The following is a 26,614-nucleotide window of genomic DNA, read 5'->3' as shown; positions in this document are numbered from 1 at the left end:
AAGCAGGATGGCCAATGCAAAGGGAATGCACAAGAACCAGCAACTTTGAAATAAGCATACTGCATTTACCAGGATGCAATCGTGTGAACTGTCCCGGGATGAGAGGCAGTGTGCTCCCCCACTGTGTTTAAAATGCTCCCTTGAGCCAATGAGCTGATGAGCTCACCTATGATACAACTGTGTGCCTGTGGAGTGGTACCTGTGAAGACGTGGGCAGCATACTAGGAAACCGAGATTACTTTTCTCTTCTCTCTGCTACTTCAGCTCTCTACTCATGAAGGGCTAAACCAAGAAACACGTGTCTAGAGATAACCGCACTATCTGCACCAACTTTGGTGAAAAACTACAGGAACTTTGAAGTAAGTGTACTGCATTTACCAGGATGTATTTGCTGTAAAAAAAAAACATAGGTTACAAGAATGATATAGTTACGAGATAGAACAAAAAAGAAAACTGAAATTCACTTAAAAAAAAAAAAAGGTTACAGGGACGTTATAGTTATATTCTGAATTCACTCGCACAAAAGCAGAGAAAATCAGCAGTTAACATTATTTCTAGTAACTGTAACTCGCGGCCTAAGGTAACTATAACTCTCGACCCCACCCTGCACAGTTTTTTCTTTGATAATTTGATTCAGTGTTTCATTGGTATTTTTATTGATGTTACAAAAGTTGTCATGAGCACTGTAAATACTGAGGTAATTAGCACTGCATAGTGAGGGTGCGAGTTACAGTTACTTGAAGTATCTCTAGCTATAACTGACTGCTGAATTTCTCTGGTTTTGTGTGAGTAAATTCAGTACCTAACTACAAGGTCCCTGAAGCCTTTGGTTTTTTAGGTGAATATTTATGGTTTTTTTTAAACGTAAAGTAATTTTAATTACTATACATTAATATAACCACTGTTGGCCCCCTATAACTACCCAACCCCATGCAGTGCCCAGACTTTGGTGGAAAGTAGCTGCCGGCAACCCCCATAACCACCCAACCCATTGCTGCGCATGGCCTTTGGCAGGAGTAGGCTGTAGGGCCTGTCTCTCTGGGTGTAAGAATAGGTGTGAGAAGGTGTCTCTGGGTGTGAGAGGGTCTGTATGGATGTGAGAGTGTTTATCTGGGAGTGAGAGTAGGTGTGAGGGGGTGTCTCTGAGTGTGACAGTTGGTCTGAGTGTCTCTGAGTGAGTGCGTGAGTCTTTGAGTGGGTCTATGAGTAGGTGCATGAGTCTCTGAGTGGGTCTGTGAGTGGGTGCATGATTGTCTAAGTGGGTCTGTGAGTGAGTGAGTGAGTCTCTGAGTGGGTCTGTGAGTGGGTGCGTGAGTGTCTGAGTGGGTTTGTGAGTGGGTGTCTGAGTCTGAGTGGTTCTGTGTATGAGTGCATGAGTCTGCAAGTGCATGAGTCTCTGAATGGGTGTGTGCGTCTTTGAGTGGGTCTGTGAGTGAGTGTGTGAATGTCTAAGTGGGTCTGTGAGTGAGTACGTGAGTCTTTGACTGGGATCCTCTGAGTGGGTTTGTGAGCGGGTGTGTGAATGTCTAAGTGGGTCTGTGAATGGGTGCGTGAGTTTCTGAGTGGATCTGTGAGTGGGTGTGTGAGTGTCTGTGTGGGTGCATCAGTAGTTGTGTGAGTGACTACCACAAAGAAACTCACATGCCCTTAAAAAATAAATAAAAAAAAGTGTAGTTCTTTCTGCCTCTTTTCGTACATGTCCAGTATGTATTTTACACTATAGCTGTGAAATGGAACATGAGGAAAGCAAACAGCCGGCCAGCCCTGAGGAGATAGTGGGCACCAGAGCCATGTATCTCTTCACGAGAGGGGCAGCGCCCCCCCCCCCTCAACCTTTAGTTTAGTCATGCGGAGGTGGTGGTCCCCAGAGATGGGGGTCTGCAACAAACCCCATTCATCATTTTTTTTCAGCCAAAGGGAGGTGGCAGTCACAGGCGTGAGGGTGCACAGCCCCCTTAATTGCAATCCATTGCCCTGGGGAGGTGGTGGTCCCTAGGGCTGTGGGGGAGTGCATGTCCTCCATGCATAAATTTCATATTCAACCCCAGGGAGATGGCAATCCCCAGGGCTGTTTGGGAGGCTGTACAGGCCGACCCGAATGAAAATTCCCCTGGGCCGTGGGGGAAAGTGGGGCACAGGTGCCTTGCATACTGTTCTCTTCAAGCCCCAGGAAGGTGGCAGTCCCCCGTGCACGACCTCCCCCCATTACAATTAAAATGTTCTTCCCTGTGGAGGTGATCTTCCCTGGGGTATGGGGGGGGCTGCATGCCCCCGCATAATATTTACATTAAGCCCTGGGGAGGTGGCGGTCCTTGGGGTCTAAATATGCCCTTGGAGGGGAAAACCCCAAGAACAAGGCTTGGGGGTCAGGATATTCCCACCCATCCCCCTTTTCATTTTTTTATGTGTTTGGGTGGGACTCGACTGAGGTCGAGTCCCAAGATGGCTGCCAACATTTCCTTGTTGAAGTGTTGGCAGCTAATCGGAACTTTGCATTTCCCTGCGCAAGCTCGTTATTTTTTGCAAAGCTGTCAGGGAACATCCACGGCCCTAGATAAACAAATTTGGATTTCCTTAAATTTCTCAACAACTACTGAATGGATTTACACGAAATAAAAAAAGCACTGTCTGCGGAACACAATCTAGCTTTCTGACAAATTTAGTGTAATGCTGTCCAGCGGTTTAAGCTGTAGTCATGTTGAAAACACCTATGGAATTAACATGGAAAACAGACTTTTTTCTGACCCCCCATTTTTCTCGGCCCCCGCTTGACAGATCACCCAAACTTTCAATGTGCAACAAGAATCACCTGCACAATTTTTGGGAAAAATGTTGTGAAGATCCGTCATAGGGTGACAAAGATATTGGCAAGTGAAAAAAAGGTTGCCTATGGAAACATGGTTGTAACTACCTAAACCTAACTATCTACTGGCAATACATAGCTATATATATAGATATAGAGAGAGGGAGAGAGAGAGAGTGAGAGTTAGTAAAAAGAACACCAAACTGTCAAACTCATCCAGGTACACATGTAGAATGTATGGACAGTAGAATTCCAAAATTACAACATTATTTACTAGAACTAGGAAACTTGTCATCCTATACATTATTATACTTTGGTACGATAAAAACATTTTTAGTACAGAACTCACCTGCAAGAAAATCAGTGCTCACCCATATGGTGCATCACAAGATCCCATTTGCGTTTGAGGGCAATAGGCAGCCTACACTGCATTGCCACCTGATCACCCCAAAGCTTCTAAATAAAAACCAACACAACTCGGCCTGTGTCCATGGGCCACCATGGAACTCCACAGTGAGTTGCAATATTCTGACCATGTTTAGTTGGAGGTATATTATTCTGTATGTTATAAGTGAGCTTGCTTGCTGCATTATTTCATAGATAGTACACGTGGACTAAACAGCATTACGCAAATACATTCTATTGGTTACCATTTCATCTCATTTTGAAGCCATTGGTTCACAAAGATGCGGTAGCCTGAAATGGAGACATGCCATAGTGGCGAATAGAACGTGGCAAACAGGAGCTTCCTTCGCCTGCTCCTAATACATTAGCCATGAAAGAGCATTCTAAGCCAGTGATGTAGCTACGATTGTTTTATTTTACGTAAAAAAGTCAGTGAAACTGGTTTTACTCAATTTTAAAACAAGTACAAAGTTCATAAGAAGAAACTTACGGAATTCTCAGTCTCTGTAGAATCAGCCGTCGATTTAATCTTCATATTTATTTTATAGAAGACTAAAGAGTAAAAAATAAACAAATGAATACTAATTGAAGGATATGTCAAACATGTCTTAAGCATTTCTACACTTGGCGTTAATACATATCTGCACTGGTAATCCTTAATTACTTATATTTACTACAATTCAGCCTCAAACACAAAACTATAAACAGGCCAACAATCAAACATTTTTTTTTAATTTGTAACATATATTTATTTTGTTCCCCAAAGAAAAGTCCTTGTTGATCAGAAAGCAACAGAAACGGTGTAAGAATCAACAAAAATAGTGGTACCTACTTTAAAAGCTTTAAATTGGGAATAAGTAACATCTGATCACAGAATAATCGATATGACTCTGACCCATACATATTAAAAGGAGAACTTGAAGATCTCTTCATTTGATGCACTAATAACTATGGGCTCGACTCATAAGTCAAGTCCTAAAAAGTCTGAGATCTGGTCGTGCACTTGGAGTAGATTTCAGCCTACTTAGTGATTTGTAAAACAAAAAATGGAGTACTTCTGGAAATCTGCAACTGTCAGTCTAAGAAGGGAACTGCAAATTTGCCAGATTTTACACGAGGTGATACAGCTGTGTGAATAAATGTTGTGAAAACATGCATTTATACATGTTTTTTCTCTAAACGGAAATATTTTTCTAGTGGAAAAAACCTTTCCATGCACTCCTTGAGACGTTACTCTTACCTTTGCACAAGGAATAGGCAGTTATGCCTGAATTAAATAACAGTTGTTTTATTTAACTTCTCAGGCAGGCAAACTACCGGCAGATCCAACATAAAGCCTCTTTTCGCGCATGACACCTAAATATACAACAGGAAAACATCAACAGTGGAAAAACTGTGAAAACCACGGAATCAGCATAATTGAATGCCTACTCCACTATATGAATAATATATGTGCGATGTGTGTTTCTTTGTATTAATTTGTGAGCATTTTATTTAGTAAATGTAATAAGTGTCTATATATTTACTTTACTTCAGTGAAAGCCACTACTTAGTTTAGCTATAATAATGTATTCACCATACAATAAATGTATGCTTTTTTTAAACTGCATTGGTAAAACCATTTAATGCTAACTAGATTCATTTAAATATGTTATGTACCTAATGTGGCTTAACTTGTAACCAGGTCTCAGAGCACATGGTACATTTTACAAAATGTGCTGCAAGTGTCACGTTTTGCTATTTTTTTGCAGTTGTCTTATTAAGTGGTTGTTAAGTCAGTATAGCCTTATTGTTCACTTGCAGAGTTAAGGAGGATTGATCTTTGCTGGACTGATGTTTCATTCAAGGTCTTCCAAATAATTGCTCCTTTTTTGAAAGCTGGAAAAAGTTGGAGAGTCTAGTTGCTCCCGACGCATTTTATGATTGGTTTGTGGTGGAAGGAGATAAAGAGAAGCCTTTTAGAATTACTTTTTAGCACTTTAATTGTGTGCTCTTTAGAATAGAGACAGAAACCCTTTCCAGACTTTGCTGAGAGACAACCTCTTCTCAGCTCTGCTGCTTTTCCCTGCCAGATTGTTAAGCTTCATGCTTGGATACTCAGACTCTTTCCTTTGAACCTCAAATCTGGTTCATATGATGCCGAAACCTTCTTAATAGAATTTCCCCTTACTATACTATATTTTGAATAGTGAAGATCTTTTATGTAACTTGCTTGAATGATAATTTGTTTACTGTGTATGACATTGGTTTGAATTTTCTCTTTAAGTATCCACAAGTTAAGGCTATATGATCATTTGAACATGTATGCACTTATGAGGTTTTCCTTTAAATCTGCTGATTGACCTATTTTGTAATCTGAATTTATTTGATAATAAACCTTTAAGATTAGAACACCACCCTCTCTGCCATTTTTGTGGAGCCATTTTGATTTCAATGTACTTGAAATGCTTTGTTGATGTTGGCTCCTCTTTTACACTTCGTGTAGACAATCAAAGGTCTAAACGACCAGTGGGCGACTTTGATGATTTTAGCAACAGATTGAGGTTCAATAAACCCCTCTCGAACACCACTACACAGATTTTCGACTGTTCTGAGCACAGTTTATAAATGTGAAATTTCAAAACGTACACGTTTCTACCTCAGATGCATTTGTGGCACAGATAAGTTTTACTTAGGTGCTTGAAAAAGTTTATGAAGGGACCCTGTGTCTACAGTATATACAGCACCCATTGCTTGCCAAGTCAAAATAAGATATTTGGAATGTAATACTAAATACATTTAAAAATGCGCCTGAAAACAAGTGGAATTTTGCAGAATATAAGCAATAAACAAAATAGAAAATTATTTGTGTTGAACAGTGTAACACCAGTGCAAAGGAAATACGGCAGCTGCCCATTCTAGCTTTTGTTTTTAATGTAAGGAGGGTGTCACTATGCTTAAGGGTTGGTCAGAGGACTTTGGTCCAGATGACAATTGTTTTTCCATGCTCCAGTTCACAAAGATGTTTACATTTAACAGTGGCCTTTCCTTGCCTTGTTCCAAGATGGCAGTGACAGTAAGCAGCATTTACGATGGCTGAGAGCTAACACTCTGTGTGATTAACAGCACCGGGACCTGCAAAGCAGCCAATAGTTGTGAGGCTACAGTTCAATGCAAGTGTGAGTGTGAGTATATGTCAGTGAGAGTTTGCGTGTGTGCGTGTGCCTTTATGAACATTTTGGTCATCCATTTTATCACTCACAGGGCAGCAAATGGTCCTGCTATTTATTGCAGTAGATATTTTATTTGCAGTGCAACGCTTGTTTTGCAAAGGCTTTGAAGCAGCATAATATGATGCTCAGGCCTCCTCATTACCTTCAAATTTCCTAGCTGGAAATGGAAAGTTCCGATTTCATTAAAGTCACCCTGGCAAATATTATTTCTCTGCTTTCAGCAGATGGAGTCTAAGAACTACATTTCTGGATCTGCAGAGATACAGCATGAATCATATGTTTCATGTGGCTTCTATTTTTTTTTTAAACGAACTGTTCAATTACTTTTAGTCTATTGATGTTCTGTGAATAGGACACATTCTTTAAATCTTGAATACTAACTCACCTAAAAGGAAATCAACCTGTATCCAGGCCTCTGATTATTGAGAGAAAAGCCAGGGTTTGAGATTTTTCCTAAATCTGAAAAGGGTGGGACTCAGCCCACACATTTAACTGGATGCTGTTTTACAGCTCTGTTGCATGTAGTGTATAGTGCTCTTCCCCTTCCACCTAAACATTTACTCCCACTCTCTAGGATTCTAAATTTCTACCCAAGTGGAGTACTTTGTGCTGGTTAATTAGTAAGTGCTACTTCGTTGGGTAAATGTCTGATACATATTCTACATGCAGGACTTTGAGGTAATGTCACCAGTGACCTTGTATGCATGAAATTTTGGCAATGTGATTGTTTGTGAAGTGTGCTCATATAGACATCTGTGATAACATGAATCCTTGAGTAGAGAGGACATTGAGACTATAAAGAGTTGAAACGCCACCAAACAAAGGAAGTTCCTCTTAATTTTATGAAGTAAGTGTTTCTTTGTTTGGTGGAGATGTGCTCATATTTCTCTGCTTCACGAAAGCATCACCAAAATTGGTGGGAAACGCCCTGGGGGAGGGGGTATCTTTTTTTAAGCTGTTCAAATTGGATGCACTTCACAAATTCTTGTTCTAAAAGAATTTCAAAGACTGTTATAGCCGTCCATGCCAATTACAACCTAATCCATTTCTGAACTCATAACCAGAGAAGTTAGTTTAGGTATACCCAACCTATTCAAATTTTCACACATTAAAAGTAAGCCCCATAGCAGTGGCATCGCAAGGGTGCCATGGGACCTTATGCAGGCACGTCAAATGTGTCGACAGTTGTAACTGGGCTGCAGTAGGCCTCTTGCACCTCTGGGTCCTGGTGCCACTGCACCTAATGCACTATTCATAACTAACCCCCTGCCTCATATTAGTCATCTGCAAAGCCTATAATTTGCAAACATTCTTCAAAGGCTGACCTAAATAGACTGAATTTCAGAAATACAGACATGAGAATGTGTGTGTTACAGGAATCCTTTGGGAAAAATAGAGAAAGGACATATCTGTGCCATTTTATTGTGACTGAAAAAGCAAATGTTAACCACTGAGGAAATATGGAGGCTAATGTCCAGGATCAAAGCCACCATAATCCTTTATCTCTTGTTGCTGTCAGCATCAGAATTATAATGTCACTCCGGAGAGAGGTATTAGAGATAGCTTGTTTGGAGTAATTGTAATTGGAGCCTCACTCTGATCTCAAATTGATCAAGAATAATTTTCCTAAATGTTAAAAATTACCAGCCATACTGGAGTTGGAACAAACGTCTGCATAGGAGTCTGATATGTAGGGAATCTGGGAGACTCATGCTACTGTGGAGAAAGAGGTTAACACTACAATAAGAGAAGCAATATAGCTTTCAAGTTCTTAAGGAAGACTCCTAAGAATAAAATTAATGTCCATGGAGGTTGTATGTACTACACCTGCAACATTTGATATTTAAAGATATCAGAATAAGAGTATTGCTCCATAAATGCAAAGTTTTTTAAGTAGTTTAAACCTGGAGGAGTTTCAATATGACAGCTAGAGGGCAAGAGGAGACATGGTCATAAATCTCTCAAAATTCAGAAACCGCACGGTGTGTAGTAATGAGAATGAATATTGAGACATGTTTTTCCATTATGTCCTGTGGCAAAGACATGGAGTATTTGCAGATTGATTGTGTTGAATGCACAACTGTTTTAAGACACTGAAGGTTCAGTCCCACACTCCCATGTTATTGGGACATACTCGAGACATATGCATGCCCACGAGTTATATGTAGAGGAAAACACACTTACAAGAAATTGCCAGCACAAAAACATTTACAAAAACACATACAATCATGGTCTCTAAAGGTACCTGTACACCATCACTTCTTCAGTTTCCTTTCTTATATCAGGGGGTCTGTGTTAGGGTCTCAAATATTCCAAACCTCTTTCACCAACTCACTGTATGGCGCAAGGCAATTACTTTTCTGTGATACTTGGACTCTCTTGGCCTACACTTCCAATATTTTCCCAAAACACAATATACCAATACAAACCCAGCAGAATATATCTTGGGATAGGAGTGTGGAATGTGGGAAATTGGTTTTCCTCATTCCAACTGTGAAAACTCTTAATAGCATGATAACACTATGCCCAGTAATCACTGAACCCATGATATTGTTAATTCCAGATACTGTACTACCACATCAGTGTACATGTTAAACATGTAATGAAAGGCTTAGTATTTGGGCACTCCAGGACAGGGGCAGGAGAATAAATAATTAGTTAATGCACTGAAATGATCATTGCAATAGTGGGTTTCAGTGAAATGACTATTCACAAACTGGCATGAGGATTGTGCAATATCCCTTAATTTCCATAGGAGGGCTAGTCACCTAAAAGATGGTTATGACTTTCAGCGGTGACTTGAAGTCATGTTGGAATCAGGCCCCCACTCCCATGTCAATCGGTATCCTCAATGAAGCCAGTCCTTTTTAGTTATTTACACCATGACCATCTATTTCAGGTTTTAAAATAATATGTGTTAGAAAGCCTTACCATATGTCAAAATGTCCCAACATCAACCTTGTCTAACCAGCTTCTACTCAATATTTATTTGTAAATCCCAGGTGGTAGGTACATTCAACAGTATGTGCTTTAATTCGACATTTCATTGGGATAAAATTGAAAGAAGATTCCATTACAAATAAAATGGGTTGTACATGGGTTGTTAAAGTTATAGCAATGAAAAAATAATACTCACTTGAATTATTGCAGATTGCTGACATATTACATACGTTGTATGGAAGGACTGTCTCTAAAGAGATAAAATAGTATGATTATACATTTTCAAGTGCCTATTGATGCCTCCACACATTTTTATTATTGTTTTTCATCCCTGCCCTGTTTTCACTTAAGTTAGAGACGTCACATCTGAGACTCCCATGAGCAATCACTGGGAGGGGGATACCTACCTGCCAATTGTTTAAGAGCTGTGTGGTAGGAATTCTTTTATAAAAAGTGGCAGACTTTGTAGGGGCCTCCTTCATGGACTATGGAGTGGGGATCACCTTAAAACTGGTGGGTCTCCAAGCTCCCTTCCCGGTCCTGCTCAATAAGACCCAGTAACTCAAAAAGGGATTCTCCTCCCCATTCATTCATCCAGTTATCAAAAGATGAGATTACCATTCCGATAGTCTGGTCACAGTGTAATTAGTAGCCCTAGGAAAAATAAATTTCATTCACCGGAAAAGACACGTATGAGCTGATCAGTTTTACTTTACATTATTATATTTTTTGCCTTTCTGTAACACCACTAATAATTGTATGAGGTATTGTGCTCATTAAGAAAAATGATCCTCAGTGATTTGAACGAGTTGTATATTGCGGCAATCACGATGCCTGAGCAAAATTCACATCTCATTTGGAGGTTATCTTTATTATTTATTTTCTGCACACCAACAATTGGACATGTGAAAGCCTCTTACTTTCTGTGCCACCAGAAGATAACACCCACAACTTCCCATCTAGTTCCTATTCCAGATCTGCACTAATTTTTCTATTCTAAGTTGTACAATCAACTTATCCATCAGTTATTTAATCCTTACTTCCAAAATTGTGATTCAGTAGTGTTAGACCTGCCAGCCAGGGAGTGGTTGTCCCCCAAACATTTTGCATGTTTTACTCACATTTCTGCTGCATCTGTTTGTTGGCTTTAGGATTCTGAGCACTTTACTGCTGTTAACCGGTGCTAAAGTGCACATGCTTCTCTCCTAAGCATGGTAACAGTGATGTATCCACACTTGTCATATTTAATTTACTAGTAGATTCCTTGTAAAGAGGTATACAACATACCCAGGCCCTGTACATTAAATGCTACTAGTGGGTCAGCAGAACGGATTGTGCCACCCACTTAAGTAGCCATTTAAACATGCCTCAAGCCTGCCAGTGCAGAGCCTGTGTGCGCAGTTTCAGTGCCACATCAACATGGCATTTAAAACCCCTTGCCAAGCCTTAAACTCCTCTTTTATTACATATAAGTCACCCCTAAGGTAGGCCCTAGGAAGCCCATAGGGCAGGGATCTAAGTAACCAAATGGTAGGACATGTACTTTTAAGTTTTACATGTCCTGGCATTGAAAAACTCCCAAAGTAATTTTTTACTACTGTGAGGCCTACTTCTCTCATAGGCCAGCATTGGGAATTCTTAATATACTTTTAAGATGTAATTCCTGATCAGAAAGGAGTAGCTGTATCATGTTTCATATCATTGGAATAGTAATGATATATACTCTTTACTGGTAAAGTCAGATTTCACATTACATTTTTAGCAATGCCACTATTAGAAAGTGGCAATTTCTCTGCTTTTACAGCTCTTTCTGCCTGCGGCGTGTCTCCAATACACATCTGGGGTGGGTGACAGCTACACTTTGTGCATTTCCTCTAGACAGCCACAAACACAGAAAGGTTAGGTATGTCTGAGCACTCACCTGCATTCATCTGCATTCTGATGGCTCTTTCTGGGCTCAAAGGGTGGAGGGGAGTTGACATATCTGAATAGGGAATACCTGCCTCACACAAAGGGCTGATTAGCCCGTAGTAATAGCCTGGAGATGGAAGTAGGAAGAAAGGACCTCTGTGAACCTCAAAGACTCTTCTTTGAAGTCACCTTCACTTCTAAGGGCAATTTGGGTATAGAAACTGGTTCTCTGACCCAACCAAATCAATACACTACTGGACCTGTGAAGAACTCTTACAGGAGTAAAGACTGCTGTGTTGCAAGGAGTGCCACTCTGCTGGACTGCTCTCCAAGAAGGATTGATCTCTGCTTTAACAAGTTACCCTGCTGCCTGCTGATCTCTGCCCTGCTGAGGAAGAACTGGACCCCTCTCATACGAACCTAGAGTGGCTCCAAGGCCTTGTTAGCTTGCCCCCTGTTCTCCTGCAGTCTTGGGGACATCAAAGACTGCCTGCAACCAGTACCTGGACTCTTTCTGGTGTGAGTCCTGCCCTACCAAGTGGTTCCAATCTAGTCCCTGGCCCTAGGGACTGAATATCTGTGCTGCAACCCGTGAAAATCCACACATCAATGACATTGCGCTGATCAGAACCAGCGCATTTCCCCTCAATGCCGTTGCATTGCTCCCCGCAGACACCGCATTGCTGAATGAATGATGCGTCATCTCCAAAATTCTGATACATCTTCAACTCTGCGTGGCTTGGCGCCAGGGCACAGCTCCAACTCAGCAGTTTGTAGCATCCCCTCACTCTCAACACTGTCTTATCTTTGACGCAGCCTTGGCATGCACAGCTCAGAACTGACGCTTCGGTCACATCACCTCGATTGACAGCGACAATCTCATCCTCTGCTCCATGCATAGAACCCTCAATGGCGACGTTTCTTCCATTCAAGGTACTTTTTCATCTGACCATGTTTGGGTCCTATAGCCGGCATGCATTCCATCATTGTCTTTGGATTCACCCCAGACTTGCGTGACCTTTTAGCGCTATTGAATTGTAAGCACTATTTTTGGTTTATCCTTTAAAAAATCCTACCTTGAATTCTACTGATTGGAGTTTTGGTCTTGTTTTACTCATAAAAATATTATTTATTTTTCTAAACCTCTGTGGAGTACCGTTTATGGTGTTTTCATTGTGTTACTCTGTGTGTGTGTGTGTGTGTTGCACAAATACTTTAACAATGCCTCTGTAGATAAGCCTAAATGCTCTGTGCCAAACTACAAGTGGGTGACCACAGATTATCTCTAAGTATACTTCTAGCTTACACTGAGGAGAAGTGGTAGCTCCTGATTGTACAGGGTGCCTACTCTGACAATCAGAAACCCCAGTCATAACAAATTGTGACATGAATCAAAAGTTTTAAGACGTTTGATGACAAAAGAAAAGCCAAGCGAAGGTCTCTCGGGCCGCTGACTAAAATAAAATGCTATGTGATTTTTGCACCAGAACTCTTTGCTAATTTGTTTTTCCATCTTGTCCTGTTCCCTATATTTGACTAACTCTGACAACCACTCAAAAGCCACATTTTGAATTCTCCTTGCTTCATGGTAGGGCATTACAAAATTGTTGTTACATTTCTTCCTTATTACTAACTCAATGTAACTTCTAGCACACTTCACAAAATTGTTATTTACTCACAAAGGCAAGCAGGTGCTGAATTCAAATAAAACACCTTGAAAACCTTACTGCAAAGTACCTTATTGAAATGCAGCAAAGTTGGCAATAGAATGATGCACACCACAACAAGATTGTTAGAAAAAATTAAATGGTTTTCCAAATACAAGTAGTGAGCTAACAACTCAGGGAATGTGCCATTCATAATCACAAATTTGAGATTTTTGAAAGAAGCAAAGTTTGCTTCAATATTCTCTCAGTCAACTTTAATACTACATTTTTTATTCTGAATTGCAACAAAATTCAGTTTCTCCTCAACTCACCAGAAAACACAAAGGAAAAAGAAGAAAGTTAGAAAGTGTTAAAGCATTTTCATCCTTTGCAGGAATCAATGCCCTTTGAGGTGGATGAATCTTTGGACCCAGTAAGTATTGTGGTAGAACCACCTACACAATTTTAATGCAAACCCAATTATTTAAAGACTATATCCATTTTAGCCATGGAAGGAAAACTCCAGTCGGAAATAAAGTAAAGGGATTTATTACAAACATGAGCTCAAAGTCATGTAGACAATTCACAAAACCAAATTATAAAGATATATAATCACCAACGGTTGCCCAAGGCGATGAAATAAGTTCAGGCAAACTAACATTAACAAAACTAAGAATTCAAGAAGGACAATACGTATTATTAAAAGGAATACTTGAGATACAGAAATTAAGCGTTGCTCTCTGTTAGCAATCCTCTGTCAATTCAATTTAGCAGAGTCATAATTTAGGCGGGGCAATGAGAACCCTACAACTAACCAAATAAGGGAAATGCATGTGTGGGCAGAACACATGCGGACAAAAGACAAAAAGCACGAAAAGGGCAAAAATAATTTGGCCAAATATATTCTCGAACTGTAAGCTACTAACTAAAATGGCCAAAAGATAGGTAAAAAGGGAAAGTGTCAGCATATCAGAAGTTCAATCAAGAGTCTCCTGAAGGGGATTAAATATAGATTTTTAAATCTCAAAGATGCACTTTAAGTGGGGCTCAGAGAGGAAGATTCCTCTCCAAGGGGCACAGCATACAGGGACTCCTCTTCAGCAAAGCATCTGGAATAAACAAGGCATCTGCTACAATCTGACCAAAGACCAACTGGCCACTGACATTTCAAAATGTATAAAGCATTCCGATTCACCAAAGGTATCGGTCCAGGTCACGTTGAAGGGGTATCATCCAGTTATAATTGATCACACAACTCCAGGTTAAAACATATTCGCTCTTTACACACACACACACACACACACACACACACACACACACACACACACACACACACACACAGAGTAACACAATGAAAAAATGAGAATATCTTCCATCTGTGTGACTCCACGCAAGTTTGAAACAATTGTATACAATGTCAGTCCATGTTCCACAATGTCCTACTCTATAGGGCACTATGATAGATTTTCTCTATGTCTAAACAATAGGGTCTATTACCAAAACTCTAGTCTTCTCATGGTAATGAAGTCTGAAAGAAAGCTCACGCTATGAAATTAAATCAACATTTCCTGCACAGACAATAAACACAAGCTTCAACCGGCCTCACTCATGCTAACTCAAGATAATTATAACAATACATTTAATTAATACTGTTTAATAAAACACATATAATATGAACCTCTGAATTTAGCATTAACAATACTTCATCTGTATGAATAATGCATTTCATTTCAAATGAGAAAGCTTGGTTAATATTTTCAATCAAGTATGACAGGGAAATACAATTCTCCAAATTCTTGCCTGCATTTTATAATTCACTAATAATTAGAAAATCAATATTGTTTCAATATATTCTTTTAGTTTAGAGCAGTTCTTAATTTATAAATAAAAACGTGAAGGTGTCTAAAGCTCTTCTCTGGAACACGTAACTGAGCAAATAAATGTGTGAGCACGGAATATTGAGTTAGCGTAATCCTAAAGCAAGCTTGGGCCTCTTTAATCCATTTACAACCACTCCCTGCCCCTTCAGGCCACTCTTGCAGCTTTCTGCTTTCTCCCTTTGTGACGCTTTTTTGTTTTTCTCTTCCTCCCTCTTCCCATATGTGTCTTTTGCTCACTGTAAATGCTTGAGGCAGGAAAATAAGTACCGGTCCTCAAAAATAAGTGCTGGTGCTCCGCACCGGAAACCACCAGCTCAAATTAAGCACTGTTCTAGAGTCTAAATTACATTATAACATCTATTTAATCCTTCTAGCATGCGGTTTAAATCAAATACCACCTAAGTCGAACTCTGCAATACGAACAAATGCACATTAAAATTGCAAGTCAGTGCACCTTCTACAATTTAACTATTAATAGTTTGATTAACATAAAACATAAACTGTTACATGCTGATGACTTTTGTGACGCCAGGGACTCTATTACGAATTAGACTACATCAAAGGAAAGTTATTGCCAGTGTCTTCTACAGGGGTGTATTACACCATCTTGTATGATATATTTAGTATACTTATTGCTATTCTTGCCTGCATTTTGTAATTCACTAATAATTAGAAAATCAATATTGTTTCAATATATTCTTTTAGTTTAGAGCAGTGCTTAATTTATAAATAAAAACGTGAAGGTGTCTAAAGCTCTTCTCTGGAACACGTAACTGAGCAAATAAATGTGTGAGCACGGAATATTGAGTTAGCGTAATCCTAAAGCAAGCTTGGGCATCTTTAATCCATTTACAACCACTCCCTGCCCCTTCAGGTCACTCTTGCAGCTTTCTGCTTTCTCCCTTTGTGACGCTTTTTTGTTTTTCTCTTCCTCCCTCTTCCCATATGTGTCTTTTGCTTACTGTAAATGCTTGAGGCAGGAAAATAAGTACCGGTCCTCAAAAATAAGTGCTGGTGCTCCGCACCGGAAACCACCGGCTCAAATTAAGCACTGTTCTAGAGTCTAAGTTACATTATACCATCTATTTAATCCTTCTAGCATGCGGTTTAAATCAAATACCACCTAAGTCGAACTCTGCAATACGAACAAATGCACATTAAAATTGCAAGTCAGTGCAGCTTCTACAATTTAACTATTAATAGTTTGATTAACATAAAACATAAACTGTTACATGCTGATGACTTTTGTGACGCCAGGGACTCTATTACGAATTAGACTACATCAAAGGAAAGTTATTGCCAGTGTCTTATACAGGGGTGTATTACACCATCTTGTATGATATATTTAGTATACTTATTGCTATTCATTACAGTGGCATAAAGGAACTTCAGCTGGCCTCCCTGCAAAGTACTGTGAGGGGGCTTCCTCCTCCTTTGACCCAGTCAGGGGCCTGCCGCCTGTGCCAGTGTACTGTGCTGAGAGGGTCCACTAGAGCTTGGGGGCCCCACACACAGCAGGTGCTGGAAAGGGGGTTGGTTACACCACTGATTCATTAATAAAACATGCTTCTTTGCTTTCTTCACACTCTACAAAGTAAAGCCTACTTACCATTCATACTTTCTGTGAAGTTGAACATACAAGTCGTGTTCACTAAAAGAAAATTATGGAAGTTTAACAAAGGGGACAAAATATGTCCACACTGATTATATAATCTGATTGTACACTCTTATTATTAAAACCAATATCAATGCTTTAAAAACATTGTTCATTTAATATGGATTTAGTGAAATCTAGGTTTGCAATGCTATGAATACACAAACGCAACGTAATAGTACATTTTTGCTGGTCATTTCTATCCAGATTAAAAACTGTATATGGGTCAAACACTGTGGAAGATACAGATAAACACTGATGTGCATAAGTCAAACATTAGAAACTCTAACATTCAATCAAGTGATACCCATCACATCTGTGATAACAAGTTTAATAAACCACGATTGACACTCCATGTACATAAGGAGATCAGTGCAGACCTAACAGCGGATTTTACTAAACACAAAAACATCCGAGAGCGTCATGGTGGATTCATTTTTCAAAAACTGAATACCCTATGCTCTAATAAATTTCAAACATTTGTCATTTTATTTTAAACATTAAAATGAAGAAAAGACAAGAACGAGGCTTGTAATAATGAGGAAATTCTATCACAGTGATGTATACATGAGACAGGGAGAGAAGAATGCCATGTTTACTGCAAACTGAGCATCTGACACAGCACGAACGAAATGTAGAAAAAAGTTCACATTAACATATTTCACCCTGACAGATTGTTTTGACACTTTTTTTGCAATGCTAGTTTGTTGAAATTCTATCCTGCTCCTTAGACACTGGGAAAGCTGTTTTTATGTGTGAGTGCAAAGAGCTCCGTCCCGTGTTGTAATCTGTCTTTGGGCTTCAAACCACACCCATGTCACGTCAGTGTCTTTCATTGGTTCGTGGGCTTGCCTTTTAAAATCTGTTTGCTTTCATTAGTGAAAGGCATGCATGAGTCATCCCTTTCCGGTGTTTAGCCCTCCTCGAGCGCAGCAACCAAGTATGGAAAACATACAAGGCTCACTGTTTTCTGTCAAGTTTCTGGACTACTTTTTCTCTTTTTTCACAGTGCGATCTCGCTGGGCAGAAGTCAAGCGCTTTGCATGACATCGACCCTGTTGCATAGTTAATTGCACTTTTGCTGGTTACGTAGATAATTGCACTTTTGCCGGTTACATGGATAATTGCACTTTTGCCGATAGGTTTCACTGCGAGCAAACTTTTATTTCCATTTGTGTGTCTGCTCTGCACTGATGGCGGCCATCAGCTCGCTTATGTGAAACTTTTACTTTTCAGTTTATATGGCAAGAAAAGTCCAGTTAGTTATGTGAAACTGTTTTATTTTTTATTTTCATTTTCAATTTATGTGGCAAGAAAAGTCCGGTTAGGAGTTTACAATGGTAATTGCTCTAGCTCAAGCAAACACAAGACCGGTTGCATTGCAAATGCTTGTTCTTTTCTGAATTCAGGACTAAGCCTAAGCTCTTGAAAAAGTAAAACTCTCGACAAATGTTTGTCAATGTAGGGTTGAAAAGCATTGTAACATACAATTCATAATGAAGGACTTGTACATAAAGTGATTGGATTCATGAATGGAAATTATTTCAAAAGTGTGTGCCCTCTATAAACAAACAGCAGTTCTGCGGTTATTAATTGGAATGGCCCAACCATTCCTTCTTCTTCACCTCCTTCCTAAATTTTCTTTTCATATGGTTAGTTCAAATATCTTAAGTTCTCTACCTATCTCTAACCACTGAGAATCTAGTAAGGGACCAAAAGCAACCACAGCAAGATCTTTAAGCATTAACTCAAAAGCTAGGGTTGGTACTTTGCTAAATGTCAATAGCATCCTATGTTCCTGTTTCTGGTACACAGCATTATTTCAAGGCATGTTATTCCAGTTTACTGAATGGATGCAAAATCCGCTATTTATTGAATTGATACAAATATAGGTCCAAGTCTCAGAATGCATTAGGCTGTCAAATGAAAACCTAAGCCTGGAAACATGGTATCCTGCCAACATGCAGCAACAAGGCAACCCTACTCTCTGTACTTTCATATTTTTATTTTGTTGAAATATGTTCCCCATGAAAATCCTGTATATGGCTACAAATGCAACGTCATTCTTAAAGGGAATTATGTTTTAGTTTTGGTGTCCTTTCTATTACCAAGATCACTTCTTTATTCAGTGTTTGGAACCTTCATATTATTACTCCCAATAACGTGCAAAAGGTTCCTTACCTATGATAGATGTTGCATAAATGTCCTGTAATTTCAGAGATATCAAACTACAGCAAATTTTCTTTCATTATTTCTTTATAAGACAATTCTTCTCTGAACGAATTGATCCTGTGTGTTAGGGGAAGGAGGTCTAGCAAGTGCTAGCTGCCCTTCCTTTGTTTCGGGCAACCTCTGCCATTTTCCCCAAAGTCGATCTCCAGGAACCCTCAGCTCGGTTACGGTTCCAGCCCCTGAGTTGCATGCTTCCCATGTCAGGCCTCCTCATTATCCTGCGCTGTCGGCCATACTCCGGCTTGTTCATACTGGTTGAACTAGTGTCACTTGGGAGAAGGAGGATATGTTGTACTCTACAGATATGTCAGTGCAGATCGGTTGAACCTCATGATTGTTCTTTGCCACGTTTAGCATATTCAGTTAAAGCTTTCTATGTGTTTTAAATCTACTTTATTTTACACACTTCAGTAGTTGCCAGCAGCCATGTGCACCCCTGACATTGGGCAACGCACTGTCTTGCCCAGTATGAGAGGCTTTTTATGGAGTTTCTGAAACTCCCTCCTTTTCTCATTGAATTAAGACGCTGATTGAGCCTTCTGTTGAATGGCTGATGTATGGCAGACTACTTTGTTTTAAAAAACATTTGAGGGCCTGATTAAGTCCTTTTGAATGTGTCTACTATTGTTATATTCTCTGGATTTTATTGAGTCTCGAATAAAAGTGATCACTGAGTCTAGAAAATTTAGCACTACTTATTGATGTTTATTAACTATTAGTCTTATGCCTTATTCCTTCATCGTTCATAAAGCCTTTACCTCCTTTCTAAATTATTCTTAAAATACGCCAGATTAGAAACCATTTTGAAAGGTGTGCTCTATTACATTTCACTTGCATAATATGCAACGTATTCAATTGCGTGAGTGGTCCACTGTAACATTAATGTCCAGCATCAATTCTCATGTTCAGAGAGACACACTTGTGCATATTTATGAAAACATCATGCAGCCAAGCAAGTCACCTTGCTGCGCTACGCGATTAGGAAAGGGCAGGGATGTGCTGTACTTACAATTGTACAGCCCATTCCTTTCTTTTCCCTGCACTGGTGCAGAATGTGCTGCCTAGCGCCAACATAGACACCCCTGCACCATGGTGCTATGGTGCCTGCACTGTAAGCAGGATTGTTTTGTGGAGGAAGAGGCACCTGCAGAACACATAGAAAGAGAAAGTAAAAAGGAGAAATGAAAATATTCTTGTTAAAACCTCGCATGGGGAGGCATAGGATTTTGACGTATTCTCAGGTCTACCAGTAATGGTAAATCTGGGAACGTACCAAAATCCATTGGTGGATGCATGGGAACACCCGTGCTTCACCCATAGAACGCCTTCCCAGGGTAGAGTAACACAACTCAGCAATTTGTTCTGCATTTATTTACTCTATATTTATTAAGCCAGGCAAGGCCATGCAAGGTGGCATTGCATGGCAGTTGCATCGCTCTTGTGCCCCTTTGTGTGGTGCATGGGCGATGTAAGTCTTTGATACATTTGGCCTGTTTTTATCTGTGGAGGGGCACCTACCAGGTAACATTACCACAAAAGCTATCATCATCTGCCTGGAACTTATAGCACATCTCCCAAAGGGAGCTCAAGCTCACCATGCCCACTATGGAGGCCACTAGCATCCCTTAGTACAGTGTTCCTCTGGAGTTGTTACAATATTTGTGGTTCAGGGCTCCCACCTACTCTGACGAGCATCATCTTTGGGCCACTCATCACAATGTGCCTAAGAGACTGGGATTTCACTTCTAACGCAGTACTTTCAACCATGGATAAGGCCCAAGTCTAAGGCCTTCTTGTTTTTCAGTCCAGTGCACCATTTAGTGACCTCATCACCTTACTCCTCAGCATGTTAGCAGTGCAGGAGCTGAGCCCCCACAAAAGTCCAAGCCATCCAGGTGCTCTTGCAGGTTGTTCTAAAGTCCTGAGGGCAGCAAGCAGTCCTGAACTGTCAGAGCTAAGTTTCCCTCAGACGGCCTTCCTCAACTTAATAAAAGTTGTCATCTTGTCTGCATTCTAAGTGGAAGGCCTCAGTGCAGAGTGTGGCTCATACCATCCTGCTGGCTCCTCCGACAGCACCCAGTAGTGGGTCTAAGCCCCCCTCTGAACTCTGCCTTGAGGACCTACATTTTTGCATAATTAGAGGGCTGGGCGAGTGAGGAGGTTTGTGGCAAGCTGGAGGTAGTTGTGGATTTGGGGCAAGGTGCTTTATCATAGGTGGAAAATTGATTGCCTCCGTGTCAGGCTACACATGCCTCTGCACAGTGCACAACTGTGTTTTAAGATGGAGCTATTCTCCTCAGGGGCTGGTGACAAAATTCACTACACTCCCCAGAGTAAAAAAAATAATTCTGAATACTTCTGAACATACAGTCATTCAAAAGTAGACTGATCTTTTGGTAGCCTCTTTTTTATTCTATTTGAGTATGACTTGGCCCTGTACATGTCATATAAATGGAAACAATTGTGGGCCAAGAGGAAATACCTTGATTTGCGTGGGACAAACCTTATGTAGGGGGAGTTATATCACATTTAGAAGTGCCTTATAGCTGCAGACATACATTTGATATTGAAGAAGGGGGTGAAAAGCCCTCTGCAGTCCTAAAGTGGACCTGAATGGAATCTGTCATGTTTTTTTACTTTATCCTACTTTGCTAGCACTTACCAGGCAGATTGAACACTGACAGATATACAAGTAGTTGAGGTTGCCGGATACAGAGAAGGTTATAAAGACACTCACCCGCATCACTTGTGTTGTCGGAAGTTGGAGCAGTATTAATGTCAATGGTAATGTTCTTAACAGTGATAGTGAAGTTTGCTGTAAAATAAGTAAGCATTTAGAGAAATGCATTTTCTGAAACCAGTATGTTTCAATGCACACAATTCTGGACAGTCAAGGTGTGTATTTAGTCATATGGGGGGAAATAAACGTTTATTGCTTGCTTCATTTAATGCAAAAGAAGGGCTACTACAGCCATTTTGGATATGCCTACACTTTTTAAATGTGTTTCTCACGCCCTGTCTACACAACACACCACTAGCACATTTACAAACACAGTGAACAAAAATACTAAGTTGTGTTCCCATACCTGGGAGTGCTTCTTCATTGTGCAACAAAGGTAGACTATTTTGGGGGGAAAAGTAAACCTTTTGCTGTCTCTTCATGTCTCAATTGGATTTTTGAAGCAATTGTGAAACTTCTCTGCCCTGGTGTCGACTACAGGTCTACCCTTTTTAGCTCCCCCCGTTTGGGGAGTTTTGGGACCATTTGCTGGGATCTACACCATGCATTTCTTTTTAGCTGTGAGGTGGTGGTGTTGCGGCTAGAATTCTAAGCCCAACAGACTCATGTAAAATGAAATGAAAGTAAATCTTTTCTGCGCCTCCCTGATTTCATGTGCCTCCCTGATTTCATGTGCCAGTTAGCCCTAAGCTCTACCAGGAATACTTTGTGGGGCAACTTTTGAGCCAAGCGGGATTTTTCTCCAGACTACCCCAGTTCCCGACTTAGTCAATAGGAATGAAATGCTATTTTCTAGTAAACAGAAGAGGGTAGTATCAGCAAAAGCCTCTCAAATTATAGTGTGAATTTGGGTTAATAACTAAAAAAGACTACAGAGGATTTCCATTACTGACTAAAAAGTAATTGACTGCAAGCATTATTCCTTAAAAAACATTGAATAGACCATTAAGAACATTTCAAGCATCAAATACCTTGGGGTACACTAGAGGTGCTTAATAAAGGATAGGTATTAAAATAAACGTGTCATTGTGATATGAGGAGAAGATTGCTATCGCAATCTGCAAAGCATAATCATATATAATTTTGCTATATGAGCCCACTTAGTATATATCTTGCAAAATAGATGTAAGAATTACTGTGATTGTACCACTGTCCTATCAAAGTAGAAATACTCTTATCTGATTGTGAAAAACTGGGGGCCAGTTGTACAACTGAAATTTTTGAGACTTGCATTTTCCGACTCATTTGCAAGTTGCATATTGTGAGTCACAACACCAAATGTTCAACAGTGTAACTCACGATGGGATCACGAATTACCTACCTCATGAATATTCACGAGGTAGGTCACAATTTGCAACCCCATGTGGAATTGCTGCACTCACAGAGATGGTGGCCAGCAGGGGACAGCAGACCACCATGTTTGTGACTGATTTTTAAATAATGCAGTTTTTCTTTTTTTTATGCAGCCCATTTTCCCCTTTGGGATGCATTTCAAAAAGAAAAATGAAACGGTTCAGTTTCATTTTTTCAGAGGACCGTGGGACCCCTTCACGTTTGCGAATGGGTTACCACCAATTTGAAATTGTTGATAACTGCAATTGTTTGCGACTGCTATTGCAGTCGTAAAACAATCATACATCCTCCTATAACTCGCTCTTTGGAAGGGACCCCCATTGGCACATCCTTTCCAAATAGCGACTTGCAAATCTATTTCGCAATTCAGTAGATAGATTACTGAATTGCAAAATAGGGTTTGTACATAGCAAAATGCTTTTTTCTTGTCACAAATGTCCCGATTCTAAGAACCGACCCATCTGGGACAAAAAAAAAGCTACGTACATCTGGCCCTGGGTTACTCGTTGAGAGGGGTAAAAGCCCTACCTAAGTAACAACCACAATCCTTGTCAGGGTGAAGCACAAACATTACTAAATTAACCTGTGCTTAACTCTCTGGTAGCTTGGAACAAAAACAGTCAGACTTAACTGAAAGGCACTGTTTAAGGGATTAATGCAGCACACAAACAGTAATATAGTGAAAATACAATACAAGAAAAATCCCAGACCAATTTAGAAAAAAATTAGAAAACTTTCATAAATAAAATTTCACCTAAATGAATCAAACCCAATCAGTAGAACCAGAGTTTCTTAAGATTTTTTTTTTTTTTTTTAGTAAAATCAAACTGTAAAGATCAAAGCGCCAACCACAGGTATCTGGTTGCACAAGACAGGGGCTAAAGAAAACATTAAGGTTGACCGTTAGGGAGCAGAGGGCTTGGGCTCTGTCTTGGTTTGCCTCTGAGCTTGGAAGAAATTTCAAACAAAAGTTAAGGAAAAGGTAGAGTTCAGAGGGGCAAGGCCAAAGACAGTGTTTGAGGAAGAGTGGTTGTCGACAAGCACTGAAAGAAGTCTCTGAGAAGCTACTGAAGTTGATGGGAAAAGTTCTGAGTGGACAGAAGCTGGAATTCCAGGCTGGGGAGGTCATCATTGTCAATAGTGAGCCTGTCACCTTTGAGCCTGCTGAAAATGTTTACCTTTGGGCTTAACAATGGAGCTGTAAGCCATAGAAAAAGAGGGCTGTATGGGGCCAGATACCATCACTTGGTGGACCTGCTGAACTGGCTATGCTTCTGCAGAGAAGAACGTAGTGGAAGCTATTGCGGAGTTAGGCTGACTGGGGTTGGCAGGTAGGTCTTCGGGGTGTTCTTCTGGCACTTCTTGGTAAACAAGTTAGGCAAGAGAAGCACCTCTAACTCCACTTCCAGGGTTCCAGGAATTGGGGAGCACCACTTGGGGGGGGTTAGGACTCACTCACTACAGCAGACACCAGGTTCAAGAAGCAAGGCAGGCTTCTAGCAGCAGGGCACTTTTCTGGTAGTAGTAGGCCAGTCCTCTGGAGAACAAGGCAGGTGTCAAGCAGCAAGGCAGTCCTTCAGGGTCCCAGGCAGACCTTTTGAAGACTTGCACAGGTCCATAAGTGTACCGAAAAGCTGTTCTGAGGGTCCGATATTTATACTTGGTGCCAGCTTTTGAAGTGGGGAACCTTCTAGGCTACCCCTACAATTGCTTCTGGAATGTTCTTCCCATCCTCTGTCAAGTCCCCAGGACGTCTAGGGTGTCAAAAGTCTAGTGTCAGATTAATTTGTCTGCTGTATGTTTACTGGAGGCAGCCAGCCCTTTGAAATGTGAGTGGAGCAGGGAACAACTCCACCCCAACCACCCTGGCAGAATAGCCCATGCTGCCAACCTCTTGTCTCTCTTTATCTCACTGTTTGGGAGGAATACACCAAGGCCAATAGCTAAGTAATTGACAGTCAACTGACCCAGGACCCTGGGAGCAGTTACAAAATGGTTAGAGAAGGAAAATATTAACTTTCTAAAAGGGGCATTTTGAGAATTGTGGCTTAAAATCCAACTTGACCCTTAAAGAGAGTTTTAAACTACAATTCATTTGAGTCCAAACATGACTTTCCTACTTGCTCCCCATCAAACGTTAGCACTTCTTAAATGTAATCAGGAAACCCAACGTTATTCAATGAGATAACAGGAAATGTAAAGCTTAAAGACACATGTCCTATTTTTTAAATACAATGCATCGTGCCCCATCGGCTTTTTAGGGCTTACCTTAGGGGTGACATATGTATTACAAAACGAAAGGTTCAGACCTGGGAAAAGTTTTATTTTGCTGGGTTGAATAGACAGTTTTAAAACTGCATTCCAGGCTGCAATGACAGGCCTAAGGCATGTTTTAAAATGCTACTTAGTGGTTGGCACAATGAGTGCTACAAGCCCACCAGTAGCATTTAGTGTACAGGCCCTGGATACATGTAGTACCATATGCAAGTGACTTCCAAGTAAAATATGCATGCCAATCAGGTGTAAGACAATTGTACCAAGTCTTAGGGAGCGTGCACAAGCATTTTAACACTGGCTACCAGTAGCAAAGTGCACATAGTCCTAATGCCATCATAAACAAAACTCAGAAAACAGGAGTTGTGAGGGCAAAAAAGTTTGGGGTAAGATCCCACCAAGAATGACAGGTCTGACACTGATTATTTCCAACAAGCATTAAACCTGCATAAGATAATTTCCAGTGCCGACTGAGCAGCAATGGCCTGAAACAATTATTGAAAGACTGTGGGGTACCTGTGACTCTATTTTGCTTGAATAACCATAGTTAGAAAATAATAAAAAAATGAACCTTGCAGACACAAGAATGAGGCATTTAGCAGCTGTGCTAAAAAGAGGACATTGTATAAAATCTAAGGAGACTAGTGCCGATTTACTCATAAATGTCTGTACAAAACCTCAAATGAATACTCAAATGTTTGTTTTTACACTGCTGGCCTATACCACAAAGAACCAGCACTGACATTCAGAGTTACACAGAATTTAGCAAACTTGAGAGAGACAAGTTGGGGCATAATTTATAAATACACTTACCCACATCAAGTTCTTTGACAAAAGTAGCAGCGCTCTCATACGGACTGTTCTTAACGGTGGGGGTGAAGTTCGCTATAAACAAGTAACCATTTAGAGAAAATTAGTTTAGAATGTATGATTATTGCAGTGACCGCTATCGGCATATACAAGGTGTGTATGTTTCCAGAAACAAAATCTATTTAAGTCTTTACTGCTAGTTAATATTGTACAGGAGAATGGCTGCTACAATCTTCCTGGGTAGGCTAAGCATTTTATAAATATGAATGTCTTAAGGATGTAGCATAGATAAACATACTGTGAACAAAACTTCTACGTTATGTTCCCATTCCTGGGAGTGCTACTTCACTTTGCAACAATAAGTCAACTGTATTTTTTAGGCTGAAGAAGCCTTGTGTGCTGCCCAGATCCTGCGTCCATCACATATTGCATTTTGTCTTGGAGGAACACACCAAGGCCAACAGCTAAGCCATTGACAGTCAACTGACCCAGGACGCTGGGAGCAGTTACAAAATGTTCAGATAAGGAAAATGCTAACTTCCTAAAAGTGGCATTTTGAGAATTGTGGCTTAAAATCCGACTTTACCCTTAAAGAGAGTTTTAAACTACAATTCATTTGAGTTCAAACATCACTTCCTAGTCAGTTTTCGAGTATCCAAGGCTACCTTAATTCAGTTGACAGCTCATTCTAAGAAAAGCAAAACTATGTTGAATTTCTTGAAGTTGAGAGGCAGCAGAGGACCCAGGGAGTTTT

At 40.3% G+C, this 26,614-nt stretch overlaps 1 protein-coding gene across 1 annotated transcript in view; it reads right to left on the bottom strand.

Annotated features, from left to right (window-relative positions):
* ADGRG2 (adhesion G protein-coupled receptor G2) overlaps nucleotides 1-26,614 on the bottom strand; it is a 904,627-nt gene that overhangs the window by 325,444 nt on the left and 552,569 nt on the right. The window contains exons 10-14 of the mRNA XM_069205012.1: nucleotides 25,864-25,935; nucleotides 21,421-21,498; nucleotides 16,407-16,448; nucleotides 9,557-9,610; nucleotides 3,699-3,760 (exon numbers count right to left, since the gene is read on the bottom strand). Coding sequence (XP_069061113.1) covers nucleotides 3,699-3,760; nucleotides 9,557-9,610; nucleotides 16,407-16,448; nucleotides 21,421-21,498; nucleotides 25,864-25,935 — 308 coding nt within the window. The remainder of the gene's footprint in view (nucleotides 1-3,698; nucleotides 3,761-9,556; nucleotides 9,611-16,406; nucleotides 16,449-21,420; nucleotides 21,499-25,863; nucleotides 25,936-26,614) is intronic.

Source organism: Pleurodeles waltl, chromosome 8 (genome assembly GCF_031143425.1).
Source record: "Pleurodeles waltl isolate 20211129_DDA chromosome 8, aPleWal1.hap1.20221129, whole genome shotgun sequence".
Classification (NCBI taxonomy): domain Eukaryota; kingdom Metazoa; phylum Chordata; class Amphibia; order Caudata; family Salamandridae; genus Pleurodeles; species Pleurodeles waltl.
The sequence above is the reverse complement of the archived record's forward strand: the minus strand, read 5'-3'. Positions and strand labels throughout refer to the sequence as shown.